The sequence below is a fragment of the Cervus canadensis genome, chromosome 15, assembly GCF_019320065.1.
Source record: "Cervus canadensis isolate Bull #8, Minnesota chromosome 15, ASM1932006v1, whole genome shotgun sequence".
NCBI lineage: Eukaryota > Metazoa > Chordata > Mammalia > Artiodactyla > Cervidae > Cervus > Cervus canadensis.
This window is the reverse complement of record NC_057400.1, coordinates 32,526,981-32,550,383: the sequence shown is the minus strand read 5'-3', so window position 1 is coordinate 32,550,383 and position 23,403 is coordinate 32,526,981. Positions and strand designations below refer to the sequence as shown.

General features: G+C 38.3%; 1 protein-coding gene across 31 annotated transcripts in view; it reads left to right on the top strand.

Moving 5' to 3' along the window:
- NEB (nebulin) overlaps positions 1-23,403 on the top strand; it is a 218,680-nt gene that overhangs the window by 59,895 nt on the left and 135,382 nt on the right. For 29 of the 31 annotated variants that reach the window (XM_043488007.1, XM_043488003.1, XM_043488005.1 and 26 more), the window contains 20 exons: positions 131-442; positions 968-1,174; positions 1,624-1,728; positions 1,872-1,979; positions 2,832-3,143; positions 4,320-4,526; positions 7,595-7,699; positions 8,512-8,619; positions 10,124-10,435; positions 10,557-10,763; positions 11,156-11,260; positions 12,243-12,350; positions 15,235-15,546; positions 15,753-15,956; positions 19,465-19,569; positions 20,735-20,842; positions 21,183-21,494; positions 21,935-22,138; positions 22,637-22,741; positions 22,833-22,940. In XM_043488007.1, the coding sequence (XP_043343942.1) occupies positions 131-442; positions 968-1,174; positions 1,624-1,728; positions 1,872-1,979; positions 2,832-3,143; positions 4,320-4,526; positions 7,595-7,699; positions 8,512-8,619; positions 10,124-10,435; positions 10,557-10,763; positions 11,156-11,260; positions 12,243-12,350; positions 15,235-15,546; positions 15,753-15,956; positions 19,465-19,569; positions 20,735-20,842; positions 21,183-21,494; positions 21,935-22,138; positions 22,637-22,741; positions 22,833-22,940 (3,654 nt within the window). The remainder of the gene's footprint in view (positions 1-130; positions 443-967; positions 1,175-1,623; positions 1,729-1,871; positions 1,980-2,831; positions 3,144-4,319; positions 4,527-7,594; positions 7,700-8,511; positions 8,620-10,123; positions 10,436-10,556; positions 10,764-11,155; positions 11,261-12,242; positions 12,351-15,234; positions 15,547-15,752; positions 15,957-19,464; positions 19,570-20,734; positions 20,843-21,182; positions 21,495-21,934; positions 22,139-22,636; positions 22,742-22,832; positions 22,941-23,403) is intronic. The other 2 variants (XM_043488013.1, XM_043488010.1) reach the window with 2 other exon arrangements.

Here is a 23,403-nt window from a genome sequence, read left to right as displayed (position 1 = left end):
ATACCAAAAACTTATATGTTACATAGATTCAGACAGTTTGTCTATTGCTTAACCTGTGATATAAATTCAATTGAACACTTTCCTACAGTCTACCCTATCAAACTTCCATTTGTTCTTCTTTTCCTTATAGTTCAAATATAAGGAGGCCTACGAGAAAGCCAAAGGCAAACAAATTGGATTTCGCAGTCTTCAGGATGATCCTAAACTGGTTCACTTCATGAATGTAGCCAAAATGCAGTCAGATCGTGAGTACAAAAAGGGCTATGAAGCCAGCAAGACCAAGTATCTCACACCTTTGGATATGCTCAGCGTGACAGCAGCCAAGAAATCTCAGGAGGTTGCCACCAACATGAATTATAAACAACCCTTCCACCACTACACCCTGCTGCCCGACGCCTTGAACGTGGAGCACTCCAGGAATGCGATGCAGATTCAGAGTGATGTATGTAGCATTCATCAGATTGTCAGCATAGAATGAGTTGTCCATGTCTACTGGTGGCTCACTCCATCCTAAACCTGGTTGGACTCACTGTAATTAGGGATCTTCTCCAGAATTGGGGGTTTTAGGATTTTACTCATTTGAACTATATATATATAGTTTTCTTTGGTTATTATATGTATTTTTTAAAACTTCAGATATCAGACCCAGTATATGATGTATTCTGTGAAAGACTAAGAGGTCCAAATGGATGCTATATAATATTCCTTCCAATGTAAAATTTTGTTAACTTTCCCCCAAGAAATTTAAATTTTTAAAGGGATTGGGTCAGGATTGTCTGTTCAAAACCACCATGAATACATTCACTTTTAGAATTAATTTCTTTTTCTGAAGGATGGTAGGGAATAAAATATGGGTTATTCTCACCATCCCCCTATCCTTTGTTTTTTAAAAATGGGCAAATAATCTGTCTAAAGAAACCCAAGCCTTGACTCTTTCTGCAATTAAATTTCCTTTTTCCTTGTAAAGAACTTGTACAAATCTGACTTCACCAACTGGATGAAAGGGATTGGCTGGATGCCATTAGAGTCACTGGAGGTAGAGAAGGCAAAGAAAGCAGGAGAGATTCTCAGTGAGAAGAAGTACCGCCAGCACCCCGAGAAGCTGAAGTTCACATATGCCATGGACACAATGGAGCAAGCACTAAACAAAAGTAACAAACTGATTATGGACAAGGTAAGAACTCACCCGCTGGTCTCAGCCTCAGAACTCCCGCAGTGCTCGGGCCATTGAACCGGGCATCGCCACTTTGACCTTCATCAGCGTTTTCATCTTTCTGATGATCATGGCCATGGTGATGGGAGGGTATCTAGATTTGTTGTATCTAGGGGGCTCCAACTTATACTGACCCCAGGCTGTTAACACCATGCTGAGTGTGTGATGGAACCACAAAACCCCCTGTAGTGTGTGGTTGGGGCAGGAATGCATTTGTTTCAGTAGAAAGAGGGCTCCCATGTTTGATGGTTTTTTAAACTCATGTGCTCAGTCTCATCAGCCTGTCTTCTTGCTGTTTGCTTCATTTTCCAATATCAAGTTGACCTTCTTCTGCCTTGGAACTGTGGGTCTCTCCCTCACCCTGTGATAGCACACTGCAGTACAGTCATGTGCAGCCTTTCTTGTTGCAGAGGCTCTACACGGAGAAATGGAACAAAGACAAGACCACTATTCATGTCATGCCTGATACTCCAGACATTTTGCTCTCCAGAGTAAACCAGATCACCATGAGTGACGTAAGTAACAAAATGAGGGGCAGGGAGGCTGAAGGAAACTAGTATTTGTGGGATATCTGTCTCCCACATGCCAACCACTTTAAAATCAGGATCCCCGTTCTAACCTGACTAAGATGCTGACATTTTTCTACTTCATCATTTAGAAACTGTACAGAGCTGGCTGGGAAGAAGAAAAGAAGAAAGGATATGATCTGAGGCCTGATGCCATCCCAATAAGGGCTGCAAGAGCCTCCAGAGACATTGCCAGTGATGTAAGTGCTTCCTCTGGGCTTTGTTTAATATAAAGGAAAAAAGCAAATGAGCCAAGCTTGTGTGTATGTAGGAGCTACAGTCAGCTCTGTTCAGTGTTGGTGGGACCCCCATCCTTTGTAATACACATGACATGTCCCTTCCACCCAGCCCAAGGACCCTCTAATCATGTGTTCATTATTTAATGTAAAAGGTAACAGGGTCTTGTTAAAATAATTAAATTGTTCTATATGCTAAGTTGCTTCAGTTCTGTCCAACTCTTCGAGACCCCCATGGACTGTGGCCCTTCAGGCTCCTCTGTTCATGGGATTCTCCAGGCAAGAATACTGGAGTGGGTTGCGGTGCCCTCCTCCAGGGGATCTTCCTGACCCAGGGATCGAACCCGCTTCTCTTACATCTCCTGCATTGGCAGGCAGGTTCTTTACCATTAGTGCCACTTGGGAAACCCCAAAATAATTAAATTGTTAGTGGGCAATTCTAAGCAAACATCAGGATATGAGCTATACATTTTGCCCAGAAGATTCATTACCAGGCTCTTTCCTGAATGTAGAGAAATGGTGTGCTGTGGCCTTTTCCATTGGTTACCTGCTGAGTGGGAAAAGCCTCTTTCTAAGTCTCCCTAAAGCAACTTATTTGCACCTCTCTTTGATTAACTCTGAGATGATTCTTTCCCTCATGGTCTCAATTCTGGCAAGAAATTTGAAGTAAAGTAGTTTGCTCCCTGTGCCATCCCCAGCAAATCTTCCTTTTCTAGAGTAGCCCTAAACCCATGAGTAAGCTAATGGCATCTAGTGAATTATATTTTGTTCTCTTTTCTTCACTGTCTCATGTCCATGTGCCTTTTCCATCCACAGTACAAGTACAAGCAAGCCTACGAACAAGCCAAAGGCAAACAGATTGGCTTCCGGAGCCTTGAGGATGACCCCAAGTTGGTGCACTTCATGCAGGTGGCCAAGATGCAGTCGGACCGGGAGTACAAGAAGGCATATGAGAAGTCCAAGACATCCTTCCACACCCCAGTGGACATGCTTAGTGTGGTGGCCGCCAAGAAGTCTCAGGAGGTGGCCACCAATGCCAACTACAGGAACGTGATCCATACCTACAACATGCTTCCTGATGCCATGAGCTTGGAACTGGCCAAAAACATGATGCAGATTCAAAGTGATGTACGTGACAGCCACATTTGCAGAGCATTTACTTTGACATGATAAGCAAATCATGAAAGACTCTAAGTCATGACATTTTGAAAATCCAAAAAGAAATTCATGTGTAATTTACCAATAAGATATTTCATGTTTTACCTTAGATTGAATTTTTTTAAACACAAAGGAATGAATCTGATCTATTATTGTTGTGAGCATTGCTGGATGTTAGATTCAGGAACAGCAAGTGAATTTGGTTTCAGAAAGAATTTGTTGAAGGAAATACATATAGCTGAGAAAGTTGGCAGTTTTTACAGCTTCCATACCTTTTATGGTTCCTGATTAAGGAATAAGAGATGAAGCCAAAAGTCAGATGACTTGAGAGCTATTGCCCCTCATTCCCAAACAGCTTTCAATTCTGACCTTGTAATTGCCTATCTTACTTACTGATGAAATAGGAGATGATGCTGAAACAGCTATTAAAATAAATGTGAGGAAGGTACAAAGGGTGGAAAACCAAGAATTCAGCTACAGAGGCCCTTTGGTGGCTGGGAGAAGTGAATTTAAATTATGAACCAAAGGCAGGCCACACCAAGCCTATATTTTTTTTTTAGAAATGTAGGAGCTGAGCTATAGGTGGAGGGGTACATAAGTATCTGAGTGAAAGCAACTATGGTACAGTTATAGAGGGAAATGTCAGAACAGAGGAGGGAAGCAATGAAATTTGCACAAAGTACTGATTAGGTTTTCTGGCATTCCTGAAGGAGTTGTAACTGTGGTGGCTGCTCAAAGGCTTATAGCTAAAGATAGAAATGGGGTCCCCTGAGTCATCTATTAACCAAGGGGACTTGGAGGTTTTTGTAAGAGTTAGTCCAGCATGGTCACTTTTCTTGAGATAGTAGTCACATGGTAGATTGATCTATTTGGTACTTCTTAGCATTTTTTTTCTTTATGAAGGTATTGAGAGAAATCACAAAGATACTACTGCTTGTTTTAAATTTCTCATGCAAAAAAAAAAAAATAAATAAATAAATTTCTCATGCAAAGAAATGTGAAAAAGAAATTTAGGGATATAAGTAGTTGAAGTTGAATATACTATTGGTTGAAAACTGAAGGGGAACCTGTGGAATATTAAATACCTGCTCATGATTCTAAGAAGCTGTGATTTCTTCTCATCCTCAAACTTTTCCTCTTTTGCAGAATCAGTACAAAGCTGACTATGCTGACTTCATGAAAGGCATTGGATGGCTCCCTCTGGGCTCCCTGGAGGCTGAGAAAAACAAGAAAGCCATGGAGATTATCAGTGAAAAGAAGTACCGCCAGCATCCAGACACTTTGAAGTATTCCACCTTGATGGACTCGATGAACATGGTTTTGGCCAAGAATAATGCAAAAATTATGAATGAAGTAAGTCTTTCAATAATGTAGTGTTTAACAGGAATCAGAAATAAGCCAGGAATATCTTACATTTAATCTACAGGTTTTGATAATAGTTTTAGAGCATCATAGTTAATGTTTCCTCTAAAAAAGGGTCTTATAGTTAAAGAAAAAGATAGAAATTAGTCCTAATAAAGTGCCCTCTTCAAATGTTTAATGAACCACCCTACCCAGTAGACATAAGTATAGACTTTTTTAATGCAAATCTTGAAAGTGAGTCCTATTTGTTTAAGGTGAAATTGAGTAGAAGTTCATAATGCTGAATCAGAAGATTGTAGGGCTTATAACAGCTATGTGTTGCAGCCCACCCTTGCTTGCTTACTCTTTGCTGGAATAAAAGAAAACTCCTAGATTACATGATTGTAGCAGCATTTCTGAGCCAGAAACTTCTCTGGCCAATCCTGAGAGCAATTGCTCTCCACTACTAGTTCCTTGGATCCATAATGATTCCAGTCTTTAGAAAATTCTCACTGTAGTTTGACATTATTAGCGATTAGTTGATTTCATGACCAAAAAGCAAACAAGCACATCACCCTGTTTTTTGTTTTTACCCTTTTTCCTTGGACACATGTTTTCAAGTTGCAGATAACAGAATAATTACAGCAGCATTGGTTATATTGTGCAGATCACAACTAGAAATGCCATTGATTAACCAAAAAGGGGAAAAATAATTTGGACCTAACATGATACAGTTGCAGAAAGTGATGTAGAAAGAGCTGTATTATGCTAAGTTTCTGAGTAAATCCTCTGGAATCTTCTGAGATAGAAATTTGTCAAGAAGATCAGCCTCTTTGAAAGGGACTTGTCAACACAAGGCACAAATCTCAGTGTCCCTTTTAAGATATAGAATTATAAACTATCATAAACATACATTTATTTTTTAAACACTTTTTCATTTTTCCAGTGTTAATGATTATCATTTTACACTACTGATGCCAAGATGAGAATCATAGAAATAGCAAGTGCTAGCACTGAGAAGTATCTTGGTGATCATCAGGTTGAATCCCTTTATTGCAGGGTTGAGGAAAGTGTGGCCCAGAGAGGCAAGGCACCTCCCTTAGAGACACACAGCAGGTGAATCACCTGGTCTAGACTAGAGCCAGGACTCTGAGGAATAAGCATTGCTCTTTCCACTAGAATTGCAATGCCTAATACTATAGTCACTAGCCACATGTGATGGCAAATCTAAGTCAGTTAAAATTAAATAATAATAATTCAGTTCTTCATTTACATTAGTTACATTTCAAGTGATTGATAGCCCTGTGTGGCTAGGAGTTGTGTTGGTTGACACAGAACTTTTCATCACTGCATAGTTCTAATGGGTTGTGTTTGTCTTGAAGAGATCAGAAAATTACTGCTTTCTTAAGTAAAGTTTCATTGTAACACAGCCACAGCTCTTCATTTGCATATTGTCTGTGGTCACTTTTGCACTGTAATAGCAGAATTGAGTAGTTAATAGAGATTCTGTGACTTGCAAAACCTAACATTATTTACTATCTGACTCTTGACGTTTATCAACCCCTGATCTAGAAGAAGACTCTAGAAGATTTGTTTTTATTTTTTAAATCAAACCTGGCTAAAATAAAGAGATAGCATTTTTCACCTACAAGAGTTCCAGAAATTAAAAACCTGTGTGATATACAGTATTGCAAAGAAAGTTAATGTAAACTACTTTTTGCTAGTGTTAATTAAAATTCATCCACCCAATGCCCTTCAGAAGGCCTCACGTAAGTGCAAAGATACACATATGTACAAATATATGTTAGTATTTGTTGCAGGTTAGGGTCTCCAAAAGGAGATGCTGAGGTGGAATTTGGAGTACAGGGCATTTTTCGGGGATCAGTACCTGTGGGAGGCAGACCTGGCAAGAGGGGTCCAACTGGGATGCTGGCCTTACAAAGCCTAGGTCAGTGCCAGGGCTCTTGAGTGGACACAGCCTGTCAGGAGTGTCCTGTGCTGGGTAAAATGGCCAGGACTTCATACCTTGACTCTGAAGATCCCTGTATGTGGCCACTGGGGAGATGTACTCTTGAGTGAGGCAGCAAAACCCTGAAGCAGGTGACAATTTGGAAGCTGTCTGCAAACAGTTGGGGCACCAAGTCCTTCTTTGAATGGGTATCTGGGTGGTGCATCTCCAAATCACCACAAAGATTATGGCATCATTGCTTACTGTAGAAGAAAATGAAAACAACAAATTAAATGTCTATCAATGGAGAACTGGTTAAATCAATTAGGTGACACCTCTTCATGGAATACCACGCAGCTCTTTAAATGAGTGAAGTTAATTATTTTAAGAAGGCTAAAAGATGTATAGCCTATAATATTAAGTAAAAAAGCAAGATGTAGAATAATATATATGATTTCATTTATATTTCAAAAGGACTATATGTGGATTTTAATATGCCTAGAAAATTCTAAGATGGAAATGCTATATCCAGGCTGTAAAATAGGAAGACAGGACATTTTACTTTCCATTTTACATCCTCTCCACTATCTTGTTTGAGCACATTTTTCTTTTAAACTTTAAAAATATAAGAGTGAGCTAACAAAACCACATAAATTATTGATATTTGTGTAAAATAATAAGTATATATGGGGCTTCCCTGATAGCTCAGTTGGTAAAGAATCTGCCTGCTATGTAGGAGACCCTGGTTTGATTCCTGGGTCGGGAAGATCCTCTGGAGAAGGGATAGGCTACCCACTCCAGTATTCTTGGGCTTCCCTTGTGGCTCAGCTGGTAAAGAATCCACATGCAATGTGGGTCCCTGGGTTGGTTTGGTCCCTGGGTATGGCCCCTGGGTTTGGTCCCTGGGCTGGGAAGATCCCCTGGAGAAGGGAAAGGCTACCCATCCAGTATTCTGGCCTGGAGAATTCCATGGACTGTATAGTCCATGGGGTCTCAAAGAGTCGGACATGACTGAGCGACTGTCACTTTCACTTTCAATGTGTATGTACTAAATGACTTTAAAAATTTTAATTATTAACTTCCATTGATTTCTTTCTCTTTCTTTCTTTTTTTTTTTTTTTTAACTTTCCAGTACCTCTACAAAAAAGAATGGGAGGCCGACAAGACCAAAGTCCACATCATGCCTGATATCCCCCAGATTATTCTGGCAAAGGCAAATGCAATTAATATGAGTGATGTAAGTAAGATTCCCCCTGCTGTCATCTTTCTTTCCATTTGAACTAGTAAAAACAAAGTAACAGATTAATGTTTCAATTTTGAGAGGGAATGTTTTGAAAATGAGTGGGAATCCACAAATGAGCATCTTTCTCTTTCTCATTTTGCTTTGATAAGAATAGGAATAGGCCTATTGATGGAACTTGGACCCAGCAGTTAGGAATTCAAAAAAGGGAGTTGGATTTTGTTCTAGGGGTAGGTACTTTTTATCAAACTAGGAGAATTAAAGAGAATGGCTTAGAGCCCAGGATAAGAGATAGAGAGTGAATCCCAGGTAGAGTCCTTCTACCAAGCTTTTGAAATGTTTCTAAACAGGGAGTATTGGGAAAAGTTAAATGGAGAGGGAAGAACATTTTGAAGAATTTAGGTCAAGCCCCATAAGGAATGTGCAACATGTACTGTTAGAAACTGCATAGGGGTTTTATTTCACTTCCTTTCTCATCTTAACCAGTTGCTTGGAAACCCTCAAATCCTACCAGGTGTTTTTTCTTTTGTTTGTTTGAATTACGTAGGGATTTGGGATAATTGACTTCTTTTGGATTGTAGAATCCATACAATTATACACATAAAAATGTCCATTGCAAAGCAGTGAAAGTATTTTGATGAAAGAACACAGCTATTTTGCTTTCTTCTCTTGACTCTTGTTTGACAAAATGCGTCAATAAGATTATACTGGACTTTCACATTTCTAACTTCAGTGCCAGTTTAGTCTTTGAAAATAAATTCAGATTTTCCTATTTAGAAGAAAACTGTTTCCTTTGCCTCTCTTTCCAGAAACTCTACAAACTTTCTTTCGAAGAGGCTAAAAAGAAAGGCTATGATCTCAGAACTGATGCAATTCCTATCAAAGCTGCCAAGGCCTCAAGAGAGATCGCAAGTGATGTAAGTCTAAAGGAAAGCAGTCACGTGACTGGGGGTTTCTAGCCTACCAAAATAATAAGGGCTGAGTTCTAGAAACACTGAATGAGTAAAACATGAGGGAAAAAAAAGCATGCCTGCCAACAGTAGCCCCATTATGTTCTATGAACGTGTCTTAACCTTGCTTTCGTATTTTCTTGGATATTTCAAAAAAATAGAATGCCAGTCACATTATGACAACTTAGATGTCAGCTCCCTGACTCATGAGATCTGGATGAATTTACCTTGGTCTCCCTCACCAAGACCGTAGCCTGTAGAAATCCAAAGCCATTCACTAAGTCTTCTTAATGAAGACTTGTGTTGTCCTTGCCTACTGCCTCGTAGACTGTCTTCCTAACAGGATGTCTCAGAAAGGGCTGTGCTGGGGGTGCTGATCTTTTGTTCTCATGATAGCTGATTATTAAATAATCATGAATTTTGCAAACCCATTGTTCAACTATTGACAGCTTGATAACAGCTGTGATGGGAGTCTTTACACCAGAGAAATTGGCAAATATTATAAATTGGGGCTTCCCCCCATCCCAGAGAGCTGGTGTGCCTCCTTACCATTGCCATAACACATCATCTCAATGAGATTCACTTCTTTCATTTGTTTGTTTCAATAAGAAATCCACTCCCAGTGAACATTAATGATTTGGGGGAAGTGGGAAGAGTGCATTCAGAGCACTCTTTCCTTAGCCATCCCCCAGGCATACTTTCTCTTTCCTCCACCTTCTCTGCTCTTCATCTTTTCTTCCTCTCCATCCCTACCCCACTCCAGCTTCATCCCAAGAACTCCATATTCTCCTCCCTCTATTGTTCTGGAGTCATTTGGCTCTCCCAGATCATAAGCCCTAACTTGCACACCTGAACCCATGAGAGACGGGTGGAATATGAAGCTTTCCATGTATCAGGATCTCCCCATTATAGAGGGAAGTTGGTGATAAATAGCAAAATTTCTTCCCCATTACACCAGTATGGAGAATCTGAAAAAGAACTCCACAAATATAAAGCCACCCTGAAAGTATACTGTGTGTCTCATAACTGAGCCTGTTCTCATCAGTGTAAGACCGGCTGGATGATTCCTTGGGGCAACATTAAACTGCTTGGAGCAGTCTGCTTTTTTTTTTCTTATTTGCTGTACTCTTATTACCTACTACAGGTCCCTTTTAACAACAGCATAAGAGCAGAAATCAGTGTTGTGTATCGTCACAAGATCAAGGTTCTAATCCTTAGGGACCTTAGCAAGTCACTCATCCCTCTGGGTCTCAGTTTACCCATCTATAAAATGGGGGCAGTAAGAATAACTTTGCCATCTACCTCGCAATGTATAGTTGTATCAGGTCACATAAATAAATGTGAAAAAAGTATTCTCTGAACTGCAGAATTCTATGCAAGGATCATTTTTTATGAAATACAGAACATTGACACTAGAATGATATCTGGTCAAGGGAATTGCTCTGAATAAATATTCAAAATTTCTTCACAGTATAAATACAAACAAAATTATGAAAAGGAGAGGGGGAAGATGGTTGGTTTCCGCAGTCTTGAGGATGATCCCAAATTAGTTCATTCCATGCAAGTGGCCAAAATGCAATCTGAGCGGGAGTACAAGAAAAACTATGAGAAGACCAAGACCAGCTACCACACCCCTGCCGACATGCTCAGTGTCACGGCCGCCAAGGACGCCCAAGCCAATATCACCAACACCAACTACAAGCACCTGATTCACAAGTATATTCTCCTCCCTGATGCCATGAACATCCAGCTGTCGAAGAATATGAATCGCATACAGAGTGATGTAAGTGATCTTCTTTCTGGGTGATGATTGCGTTCCTAGCGTGAGAGGGGAGATGACAGGCTCCTATGCCACATTCTTGTGTCTGAATTGATAAAGTAGAATGTGCTTCCTCTCTTTATAGAATGAATATAAGCAGGACTACAATGAATGGTACAAAGGGCTTGGCTGGAGTCCAGCTGGTTCCCTAGAAGTGGAGAAGGCCAAGAAAGCAACTGAATATGCCAGTGACCAGAAATACCGCCAGCATCCTAGCAACTTCCAGTTTACAAAGCTGAATGACTCCATGGACATGGTCCTTGCTAAACAGAATGCCCACACCATGAACAAGGTAAACTGAATAGCCAACCTTCCCCACAACTCCCAGCCAGGCAGGGCTCACAGCCTCTGCTTCTTGTTTGGGAAATTTTAATTTGGACTCATCACTTCTATGCAGTGGCAAACAGTACCAGAGCACTCCCCTTCACCATTTTTTTCTGCTCCCTACCTCTTATTTTTATTTCCCTTGCCCTTCTAATTGAGTTAGAAATAACTCTTTCTTTTAAATTATTTTTTAAGTCTGATTTTATTTTTGGTGTCTTTCCTGAATTATATATTACTTTAGTTACTAAATTAATTTAACCTAATTCAAATTGAGTGCATTCAAATGTTATGTTATTTTTTAAAATTTGTTTGACCTAAAAAGTTATTCCAATTTTAAATGCATTTTTTTTAACTTTCTAGTACTTATACACTGTTGATTGGAACAAAGATAAAACGAAGATTCACGTGATGCCAGATACACCAGATATTTTACAAGCCAAGCAAAATCAAACAATGTACAGTCAGGTAAAATAATGATTAAACATATTAAATGATGTCATGGTATATAATTGATGTAAATGCTGAAGCTATGGAAATGAATGACTCAAAGTCGTTAATAGAGGGATATTGCAATTTATGGTGGTTAGAAGCAAGTGAACGGCTGTGATTATATATTCCATGCAGGTAGGTACTGTGCCTCTTTTGTTTATCTCAGTACTAATTGTGTTTGGCACAGTGTAGAAAATCAATAAATCTCAAGTTATTGAAAGAAAAATGCACCAAACAGACCTGGGTATGAGCTTTGACTTTCCCATTTATGAGTTGTATAATATTGGGTTTAAGCCTTAGTTTATTCCTTCCTAAAATTGGTAACTTTAAAGTGCCTATGACATTGAATTGCTGTGAGGACCAAATGAGGAATTCCATGCACAGCTCTCATCACAGTGCCTGGCACACAGTAAGCACTGAATGACCTTCAGCTCTTTTTATTATTCTCCAGTTGAATGTATGTGCATCCATTCAATGAATTTGAGTCAAAAAAATTAACTTATTTTTTGCACCTTACAAAAGGCATTTCATTTTCTATGACTTTTATCATTTAGATAATTAAAATTTTGTTACCTGACCTTTTTTTAATCAATTACTTTAACATCTATATTCAAATTAGTAGGCCTAGACTGTACTTAACTGTAGAGGAAATCTACCTAATATACCTGATATGAACACATTGTGTCTGAATGGAAAAAGCCATACTCAACTATACTATTAATACCAAGGTAGTGGGGAGTGAGTCTCAGAGGCAAAAAAAAGAAAAGTGGAAGCCAGATCACTTAATGTTAAGTCATTGCTCTGTTAAACAGCTTATATTCTTTTTTATCCATATTTTTAGAGATAAGATAGATGATGTTAGAATCTGATGTCTACTCTTTAGGTAAACTTCTGTTCAATAATCCTTTGTGGTTTTAATATACAGTGAATAATGGTAAATATTTTCTTTAATTTTCAGAAACTCTATAAACTTGGATGGGAAGAAGCTTTGAAAAAAGGCTATGATCTCCCAGTTGATGCAATTTCTGTGCAGGCAGCCAAAGCTTCCAGAGACATCGCTAGTGATGTAAGTATTTTTTTTTTACTTCTATGAGGATATATTGATGTCTGAATCTAGTACTTTAGTGTGCTGGTAATGATTTTTTACAGATAGTCCTCACCTTTCAAAATGTGATGCAGTCTCCTTCATCTTCTCCTATCCTCTTCACTTACCCCAATCCACTCTTCTTTCTCACTGATTGAATATCAAAAAAGGGGCTTCCTGAGTAGAGACTGAGCCAGAGAACCTATAAGACACATTACACTAAGTCGTGTTGCTTCTACACGTTACAAAAGAACCAAAAACTTTGTTTTCCTGTTTGCCTGCAAATAATTTTCCTGTCTTATGTTTGTCTATTTTAGACAAACTCAAAGTGCCAGACAATACATAACCTCAACAACCTGGTGTTAATAGATTTTTCTTTGCACATATTTAAAATTCACTGTCATTTCTTTTTATTTAGGCCATCCTTGCTTTTACATAATTATAATAAATTGGCTCAGGGTGTAGAAAATACAGGAAGTGGCAGGAATTTAGGTTTAACTTACAGCGGACTTAACTTTCCCCTGAATATCTGGTTGAAAGTTCATAAAACAAGGATATTCGCTCTTCAAGGCAACTTTCTTTTTTTTTTCCTGGCTGCATGCAGCCTGTGGACTCTCAGTTCTCCCACCAGGGATTGAACCCAGGCCACAGCAATGATAGTGCCAGGTCCTAACCACTGGACTGCCAGGGAACTGCCAAGGCAACTTCTAATTATGATTGGAAAGGGTAGTAAATTTGGTGAAAAAACTGGATACAGTTCCTATTGGTCAATTAAATTTTTATAAATATTCAACTTAGAGATTCCACAAACTCAAACATATCATTTTGTTAACCCCAAAAATTAAACACCAAAAATTTGGAGAATTTCTGTTATAGAGAATAAATTACCAGAATTTTGTCACAGCCTCTTAATCAAAATCTTTAAATCAAAGCAAAACAAGGATTTGATTTGGAGAGAAACCATGTCTAAACACAATCTGACAATAAATTCTAAGGCTATAAGGGAAATTTCTCTCTAAGTCAGTTAATCTGTGGCACTTCAGAAGTGTTGGGAAATTAATTAGATGGTGTGTTATTACCCACTCTGTGGCTTGCAGGTCAATACCTCATTAAAATGAATCGATGCGATGACGAACCTAAAGCAATAGTGATGTCTGAATGGTCCTCAGAAAGTAAACTCATTTTCATTTAATGTTAGAATTCCCTATGAGGTAAAGATAGTTTAGGAAATTAAGACATTGTGTCAATACTTTCCTAAGAGACAACATTTATTTTCATGTAAGTCTGTTAGAAATTTTTGAAATCTTACCCTAAAATTGAATTACCTTTAAATGAATTTCCCACCATTGTAGAGATTTTATCTCCTCTCAGTTTCAAATGGTTCTTGTATCTATGCCACTTAAAGAGATTAGAGCTATTTTTATCAATACTTAATAAGTCAGAATCACAGAATTTACAGTTAGAAGATAACAATGTTTATTTAATCTAATCTTCCACTCAACATCATTCTCTCCTTTCTTATAGGTCTTCTCTCCATTCTAATAGGTCTCTGAATACTTACAAATATAAGAATTTTTGTGTCTTTCAGGGCAGTTTGTTTCTTTGCTGGATCATTTCTAATTGCCATTACATATTTCCTTATTTCAAACTTAAACATGTTACTGGTCAGCCTTAGATGTGTGTTCTAGAACACCACAGAGCAGCATATTTCCCTTTTCACCTGATATCCCTTAAAACATTTCAAGTTTCTTATTCTCCTTTGGTTTTTAGCTTTGTAAGTCCTTAAATCATTCCACTTGTGATGTATTCTATATTTTCAAAACCCTTCTCAAAACAGAGTATCTTAAAACTTGGTGTTGCGTTACTGTTTCAGGTCGGGCTGAGCAAATGAACTTCTGATTTGCCTTTATCTATACTCCTACAGAATCTCTTACAGAAATATACTTTTTAAAAAGCAATTTTGTCATATTGCACACATTGAGCTGATGGTCCATGTAAATTCCTGAGCATTTTTAATAAGACATAACCATGAAGCTGGGTAACAAGAGAGAGTAGAACGTACTTCTGTAAAGTGTAACGTGTGTTCAGCATCTGGCATCAAGTAAATGCTATTATCCAATTATTACTATTATTCTTGTCATTGTCACCAACAATAATGCAGTTTTTCCCAATTGAATCTAAATATTGGATTTCACTATTACTTTCTTACATTTAAGTATTTCATTTGGACCTATCTTGGCCGTATGTTGAGATCTTGTGGAATTTTGTTTCTATTCTAACATATTTGTCAGTTTTTATGAGCAACAGAGGAATAGATCCTGAACAAGACAAGTTTATATGACACAATTATATGGCAAACCACTAAAAAACCCTGCAGCTTAATAAATTAATCTACACTATTAGGCCCGCTCATCAAGTCCAGAATCTTCCCATTTTTTTTTGCCACTTAGCCATACTTTTCCCATTACTCCTATAAGCATGATCAAATGCTACCCTAGAGTCAACATACATAATGTCTACCACATTCCAACATATATTTCTGCCTCTAGTTGAATTTAATTTCTCATCATAACCTGCCCTGATACTCAGCTACATTATGTCTTTTTAGAAGCCTCTACTTAGGCTTTCACATTTCTTTTTTTTCTTTCCTCTTTTTTAAATTTACATTTGTTTATTTTTAATTGGAGTATAATTGCTTTACAATATTGTATTGGTTTCTGCCATATATGAGCATGAATCAACCAGTTTTCACATTTCTTAGTAAGTTAAATGAAATTCTCATTGCAGTTTTGGAAATGCGCAAACAAAGAAAACAGAGTTTAACTTGTGTTTGTGTTAATAAGAGAACTGTTTCCTCTGATTTCAGTTTAAATATAAACAAGGCTACCGCAAGCAAATCGGCCACCATATTGGATTCCGGAGTCTGCAAGATGATCCAAAGCTTGTGTTGTCCATGAATGTAGCCAAAATGCAGAGTGAAAGAGAATACAAGAAGGACTTTGAGAAGTGGAAAACCAAGTTCAGCAGCCCAGTGGACATGTTGGGGGTGGTGTTGGCCAAAAAATGTCAGGCCTTGGTCAGTGATGTGGACTACAAAAACTACCTGCACGGGTGGACGTGTCTGCCTGATCAGACTGACGTGATCCAAGCTAAAAAGGCTTATGAACTACAGAGTGAGGTCAGTTTCTACTAAATCTCATAGTTTATATGTATAGTACTTCATATCTCATATGAGTGATCATTTAATCATAAAGAGACAGAAACTACATAGACAAATTATTATTGAATATCTAAAACATACCTTTTTTTGAAATGCATAGAATTGTTTGAGTCAAGGGTCCGGATGAGGATGGAATTTTGATGAAATGGCTTGTATTTTCACAGAATTTGTATAAGTCTGACCTTGAGTGGCTTAAAGGCATAGGATGGAGTCCCTTGGGTTCTTTGGAGGCAGAAAAGAACAAACGGGCTTCAGAAATCATCAGTGAGAAGAAATATCGCCAGCCTCCGGATACAAACAAGTTCACCAGCATTCCTGACGCCATGGACATAGTTCTGGCAAAGACAAATGCCAAAAATAGGAGTGATGTGAGTACCTTTTCGGAGATAAAAGAAACTATACTGCCTGATACCCAGTAGGTACTCAACAGTATTTGCTTAATAAATTAGTAGCATAACAACAGCATTGCATCACACAGCATCAATTTTTTATTTTGTTATTTCATTTGAATTATCAGTTACCCTACAGTGGATCTTGTAAAAATGAGTTAGTATCAATTTTTGTCACCCAAAGCTTGCTTGCTTATTTACCCAAAGCATAACAAGAAAACTATTGAACATATTTCTTTATTCGAAACTTGTGTGTGTTGAAGACCCAGATGTACAGTGTATTAGAAGGAGAGATTCTGAGTACCTTACACAGGCACAGGGGAAATGTCATAAAGAATATATTTTCTTTCAAGTGATTATAATACAGTTCACTTAGCTGAATCACAATAGATTATATAAATACAAATATAAATAATATATATATCTTCCATTTCCTTCTTATTTCCTTCTCCAGCACTGATTCCAGTGTCTGGTATGATACTAGGTGCTCATACTAGTAAGTATTTATTGAATAAAATAAATGAAAGATGTGTAGAGTAATTATGCAAGGAAGGGAAAGATTACTCTACCTTCCTCAGTTAGAAGCATAACCCTGAAAATTACAGAGCATTGAATTATGTGCACTAAGATTTTGGAGCTAAGAACATTTAAATAGATTTATAATAACTCTTTGGGTCTTAGAAAGATCTAAATATATATAACATTTTATATATTTTACATATATGTTAGTTTTTATAGAATATATGTAAGCCCTTAATTAGCATATAGTAAGCATTTTGATAGTTTCGCAGGATGACTCAGTGGTAAAGAATTGTCTGCCAGTGCAGGAGACGCAGGTTCGATCTCTGGGTTGGAAAGATCCCGTGGAGGTGGAAATGGCAACCCCCTCCAGTGTTCTTGCCTGGAGAATTCATGGACAGAGGAGCCTGGCGGGCTACAGTCCATGGGGTCACGAAAGAGTCGGATACAACTTAGCAACTAAACAACAACAACACAACAGAAGCATTTGATAAACTGTGGCTCCTCTCTGCCCAATCAGCCCCTCATAGACTTCTTGCAGTTTTGATATCTGAAATTTATAGTAATTGCTGACCTGTGAGTTTTATTAGAAATGTTCATGTTCCCATTTTTTTGTTTTTATGATGGCAATTTGAATCCATCAGGTGACTAATAAAGCAACAACTTTCTACAAATTATTTCCCCCTTTAGAAAAGTTTCTTGTTTCTCCATGAAACGGGGCTATGTATAAAGTTCTGAACTAATATGGTGGCCAATAGAAAAACCCTGCATCATGAAGCCTATCAACATCAAAGTCTCAGGATAGACCTCTCTACAGTGTGCCCCTGTTACAGGAGACTGATCTCCTTAGGCCTCAGGAAAGGGCCCCTGGGGTCCTGGAGCCTGCTGTCTCTCCTTTTGAGTAGACCAGTTCATCTACCTCAGTGTAAACAAACATTATTAACATTTTCTGTTTTCTGTGAGGTGAAAGTGACACATGGCATTGAAATAGTCCTACTCAGTGGATCTCAACTAGGGACAGTTTCAACCCACAGGGGACATTTGGCAACACTCATAACTTATCATAACTTGAGGGAGGCATGCTACTGGAATCTAGTGGATTGAAGTCTGGACAGCCCACCCACAACAAAAAATCCTCCAGTAAACACCACCAATAGTTCTGAGGCTGAGAAATTCTGATCTTTCTCAATCATAAAGGTTAGTCCAGGTCTAGGATAAAGGTATAAGGAAATTCAGAAGCCTTGCTTTGTTGTAGTCCTGAGGTCCTTGGGTTACAAGGACCAGAGTAAGCATGTCAGGAAGGAGAAAAGTGCCAGCCCCTCACACCCCACACAGCATGCCTCAAAGGGAAATTGACAAGTCCAAGGAACCAATGAGACTTTAAAGTTTTTTATATTGAAATAATTTCAGCATGCAGAAAAGTTGAACTTAGTACACATAATTTATATGTGCATGTATATGCATATACATATGTATATCTTCACCCATATTCACCAATTAGCACTTGTCACATTTGCCTTTTTCTCTTTCCCCCTGCCCCCTCTCTTTCTTTCCTACGTGTGTGTGTGTATGTGTGTGTGTGTGTGTATGTGTGTGGTTTCCTGATACTGCTCTATCCCTAAATACTCCAGTGTGTTTCCTGAAAATAAGAGCATTCTCTTACATAGCCATAGTGCAATGATCAAAATCAGAAAAGTAGTGTTAAAATAACACTAGTGTACATAATTTACTCAATTTTACCACAAGAGTCCTTTACAGAAAATGAAAAATGTTTTTTGATTCAGGATCCAACCCAAGACCACACATTGAATTTATTTGTCATGTCTTTAGTCTGTTTTAATCTGAAATAATTTCTCACTTCTTTGCCTTACAAGTCCTTCATATTCATCAAGCGCACAGGCCAACTGTTCTACAGAATCTCTGTAAATTTGGGTTTATCTACTGTTTCCTCATGATTAGACTCAGGTTCTGTATTTTTGGCAGGATAGCACATGTTGCATCCTCCTCTGCACAGCATGGGAGGAAGCACATGATATCAGTCTATCCTATTACTGGTCATTTTAGCTTTGATCGCTTGGGTGAAATGGTATTGAGAGGTTTCTCTACTGTCTAGTTACTATTTTATCCTTTGTAATTGATAAGTAACTTGTGGGAAGACTCTCTGACAATGTAAGCACACTATTTTTCATCAGACTTTTACCCCGTGGTTATAATAAATCAATGAGATTTTTGTTTGGGTCCTTTTGTTTTCTGTTGAAAAAAGAATGACCCTGGGACATACAAGAAACTTTGAGTCTCATACAAAATCCTTTGGGGGAATCCTAATCCCCTCAAACAGTTATGAGGTATAACTGTATGATAAACCACATAGGAAATGAGACTCCCTAAAATCTAGACATACCCCGAATGTGTCATTTTTCCAAAAGATAAGATGCATGCATGCCCAACTGTGTCTGATTCCTTTGCAACCCCATAAACTGTAACCCACCAGGCTCCCCTGTCCTTGGGATTCTCCAGGCAAGAATACTGGAGTGGGTTGCCATTTCCTACTCCAGAGGATCTTCCCAACTCAGGGATTGAACCTGCATCTCCTGCATTGGCAGGCGGATTCTTTACCACTGAGCCCCCGGGAAGCCAGAAGATAAAGGCTGTCTCCTAATTAAATCCTGGGGGAGACTATTATAATCCCAAAAGGTGGGGAACTGCTGCTCTGTTTGATGATGTTGGTAAAGGCTTTAACTACTTGGGCTGATTTCTTACAGGCAGGGTTAGTTGCAACTTTGAAAAGGTAATCCATAATTGTTTTTTGATAGTCAACTGTGTCTCATAAGTCAAGAAATGCTATACCTATTTTCTGCTTATGCTACTATAATGCTTAATTTAGATGAATTAGTAACACTATTTGACATTAACTATGTCACTAACTAAGCTAAGAACACCACTGAAAAACCCTTTTGTCTCATTTTAGATACTTTACAGAGAAGCTTGGGACAAGGACAAGACTCAAGTTCACATCATGCCAGATACACCTGACATTATTCTGGCTAAAGCAAACTTAATCAACACAAGTGATGTAAGTTTCCAAATGAAACATGTATTTTCCGATAGCTCCTTTTGATTGCTTCTGAGGCAGTGAATTTATCTGGAGGCTATTTTGAATACTTGAATCATTTTAATTAACAAACTTCATATGACTTAGAGTCCTCATTTAATGGCTTTTAGCTTGAACATCCCAATAAGTGGATGGATCCCAATAACTCTGTTGGATGGAGTTGGAAGGATGTGCTCTCTGTTCCTTGTGGTTCATTATTACACACGTTGTCATATTGTAATGGTCTGTATAGCTCTACCCTGTGTGGACAGAAACTTCGTGGGGGCAGAGACAAATCATATTATATTGGATCTACAGTGCTTAGCCACTATAGTGCCTGACACACAGGAAATTCCAATAAAATTTAGATGAGCATAAAAAACTTATGTAGGATAATTTCATTTTTATTTTTATTGTCATAGTATACCCTCCTGAAGTTTTATAGAGGTAAAAATTAATACTTTAACAACAAATTCTAATATGAGGACCTTAAATAATGTACTGAAGTAATACCACAAAGGACTAAAATAGAAAAACAAGTCCAAAGTCAATAGGTACTTTAAACAATCTGGTTTCTGAATGAAGTGCATTAAATTATATTCTCAGTTATTTAATTATGTAACAAATCTGAAGAAAGAAATTATTTCACTTAAACTTTTAAAATTTGATATTTAAACTTTCCTCAAAAAAAATCTTACATGTAAAAATTACAAAGGGCTTTGTTTCTTGCCTAAAAATGTGGACCCTACTTTTGGACAGCCCTATATGGTAAAACAGACTCTCGTGTTAGATGGCAAAGACATTGCTCTTTTTTAACAAAAACTTCTATTGAAACAGTCAAAGTTAATTGGAAAACAGCACCTTGATGATATTTCATTTCATTTACCTCCCAATTTATTTGTCTAATTCTCATAAATATTTGGGAAGAGCTAACATTTAACTTTGTTGGTTTAGGTAATTGAAGAGCTTTAGAGTTTAAAACAGGATCATCAGCAAACAATGGGCACAATTTCTAGTTACATTTGAGTATTCTAGAGCTCAGAAGCTATTCTTATGAACTCTTAAAATATTTAGCACATTTGATTCATTATGCTGCAGTTGTTGATGGGAAACAGTTTTTTTCAAAGTGATTTTCATCTCTTAACAGAAATTCTACCGAATGGGTTATGAGGAGTTGAAGAGAAAAGGTTACGATCTTCCTGTTGATGCCATACCAATCAAAGCAGCTAAAGCGTCCCGGGAAATTGCCAGCGAAGTAAGACTTTATCCTTTCTTGGTACTGATTAGATTGCAATTTTCACTTCAAAGAAGTCTCAGTTTAATTTTAAATTGAACAGAGTCTTCCAAGTAACAAATTAATAATAGTGAAATGATCCCAGGGATGCAGCATGGGACAAGGATAAACTCAAGGATGTATTTATTATGTATGGAATCTGTAGCTGGATTAAGTCTTTAATCTTTCCTATCAAAAAAAAAATCTGTGGCTCTCTAGCCTTATGAAAATATTTGGAGTTAATGTGCTTTGTAATTCACCACAAAGAGTAACATAAGTTAATCTTCAAAAGACTCTAAGACATGTTTTTTTTCTCCTTTAGTACAAGTACAAGGAAGGTTTTCGCAAGCAACTTGGCCACCACATTGGAGCCAGAAATATTAAGGATGACCCCAAGATGATGTGGTCCATGCATGTGGCCAAGATCCAGAGTGACCGGGAGTACAAGAAGGACTTTGAGAAGTGGAAGACCAAGTTCAGCAGCCCAGTGGACATGCTGGGGGTGGTGCTGGCCAAGAAGTGCCAGACCTTGGTCAGTGACATAGACTACAAGAACTACCTGCACCAGTGGACTTGCCTCCCCGACCAGAGTGATGTCATCCATGCTCGGCAGGCCTATGACCTGCAGAGTGACGTGAGTCTAAGATTCTTTATTGGCCAATAAAAACCATGTCTGCTTTCCTAAGTGTCAAAGTTCCCTCCACATCTGAATTCTACTTCCCTGGACTAACGTCCACATTCTATCCAATCACACAAATACTGGAGCATCATTAATTTCACAAAGGAAAACACCAGCGAAGCACCCATTGCTTTGGTAGAAACCTTCAGATTATTGATCTAGTCGAATTTCGACGTTCTCTGTGTTCTTCTGTTTAAAAATGTCTTTCAAAATCTGTTTCAAATGTGAATATTTTGTAGATTCCCAAGAAATACCAAAATTTAAAAATTTCCCAGGGAATTCAAGCATTGAAATGTATAATGTAGTATTTTATAATGTAATATAAAACAAAATTTTATGTCTTTAGGGGACTATCATTATACTTCTGTTTAATGGCCTATCACTTAAAATTTCAGAATTTGTACAAGTCTGACCTTCAGTGGCTCAGAGGCATTGGCTGGTTACCTAGTGGCTCTCTTGAGGATGAGAAGAACAAGAGAGCTAGCCAGATTTTGAGTGACCACGTTTACCGTCAGCACCCAGATAAATTTAAGTTTTCCAGCCTTATGGACTCTATCCCAATGGTTTTGGCAAAAAACAATGCTATTACCATGAACCATGTAAGTCCTTCCTTTAACTTGAGGTGGATGTTAATTTTTGTATGTGTGTGTGAACCCTGAAATCTGTTTCTATAAAAGAAAAATTACATTCAGTTCTTTTGCTTGGCCTTAAAGTGGTTTTTAAGTGGGTTTCCCTGGTAGCTCAGATGGTAGAGAATCTGCCTACAATGCAGGAGACCCGGGTTCAGTCCCTGAGTTGGGAAGATCCCCTGGAGAAGGGAATGGCAACCCACTCCAGTATTCTTGCCTGGAAAATTTCATGGACAGAGGAGCCTGGCAGGCCACAGTCCATGGATTCACAAAGAGTTGATCACAACTGAGCACCTAACACTTTCACTTTCAAAGTGGTTTTAAAGTAAGTATTGAGCTTCTTATTGACGTGACATCTAGACCCAAAGGTGTCACAAGTACTGACTCACAGAAGAGACTCTCTACTCTCATTAAGAACTAGATTCATTACTGACCTGAGCTAGTCACACCTGTTTTTGTTTATTCCAGCGCCTCTATACAGAAGCTTGGGATAAAGATAAAACCACTGTCCACATTATGCCAGACACTCCTGAAGTGTTGCTAGCTAAACAAAACCAAATAAATTACAGTGAGGTAAGCAATGTGTTCATGCTGCGTGATCATTATTTTTTCTTACACTGTACTTTTATAGATCAGACTTACAAAGATTTATGTCTTTTTTCAGAAACTCTATAAACTTGGCCTAGATGAAGCCAAGAGAAAAGGCTATGATATGCGGATAGATGCCATTCCCATCAGGGCAGCCAAGGCCTCCAGAGACATTGCAAGTGAAGTAAGTGCACCTGCAGAGTTCTTTGCTCAGCTTTGGTTTCTCGCAAGCATATGTAGCAGAGCAAGTAAGCTGTGAGGTTAAGGTTTTAGCTAATGGTGTCTTGTAAGTAAATGGTTTAAAGTAATGGTAATGAAGCTGTCAACATAAAGGCTAACTTCTAGCTATGGTTGAATCCATAGTAACATGCATTTCAAAATAATGTCCATTCCCTGCTGAACAAAAGCATTGGCTGCTTTACTATAGCTCAGACAGCCTTTTGACTTTGCCACATGTTGTAGAGAGCTCCTCTGGTGGCTCAGTGGTAAAGAATTTGCCTGCCAAGTCAGGAGACTCAGTTTTGATCCCTGGGTCAGGAAGATTCCCCCAGAGAAGACATGGTAACCCCCTCCAGTATTCTTGCCTGGGAAATCCCATGGACAGAGGAACCTGGCGGGCTGCAGTCCATGGCATTGCAAAGAGTCGG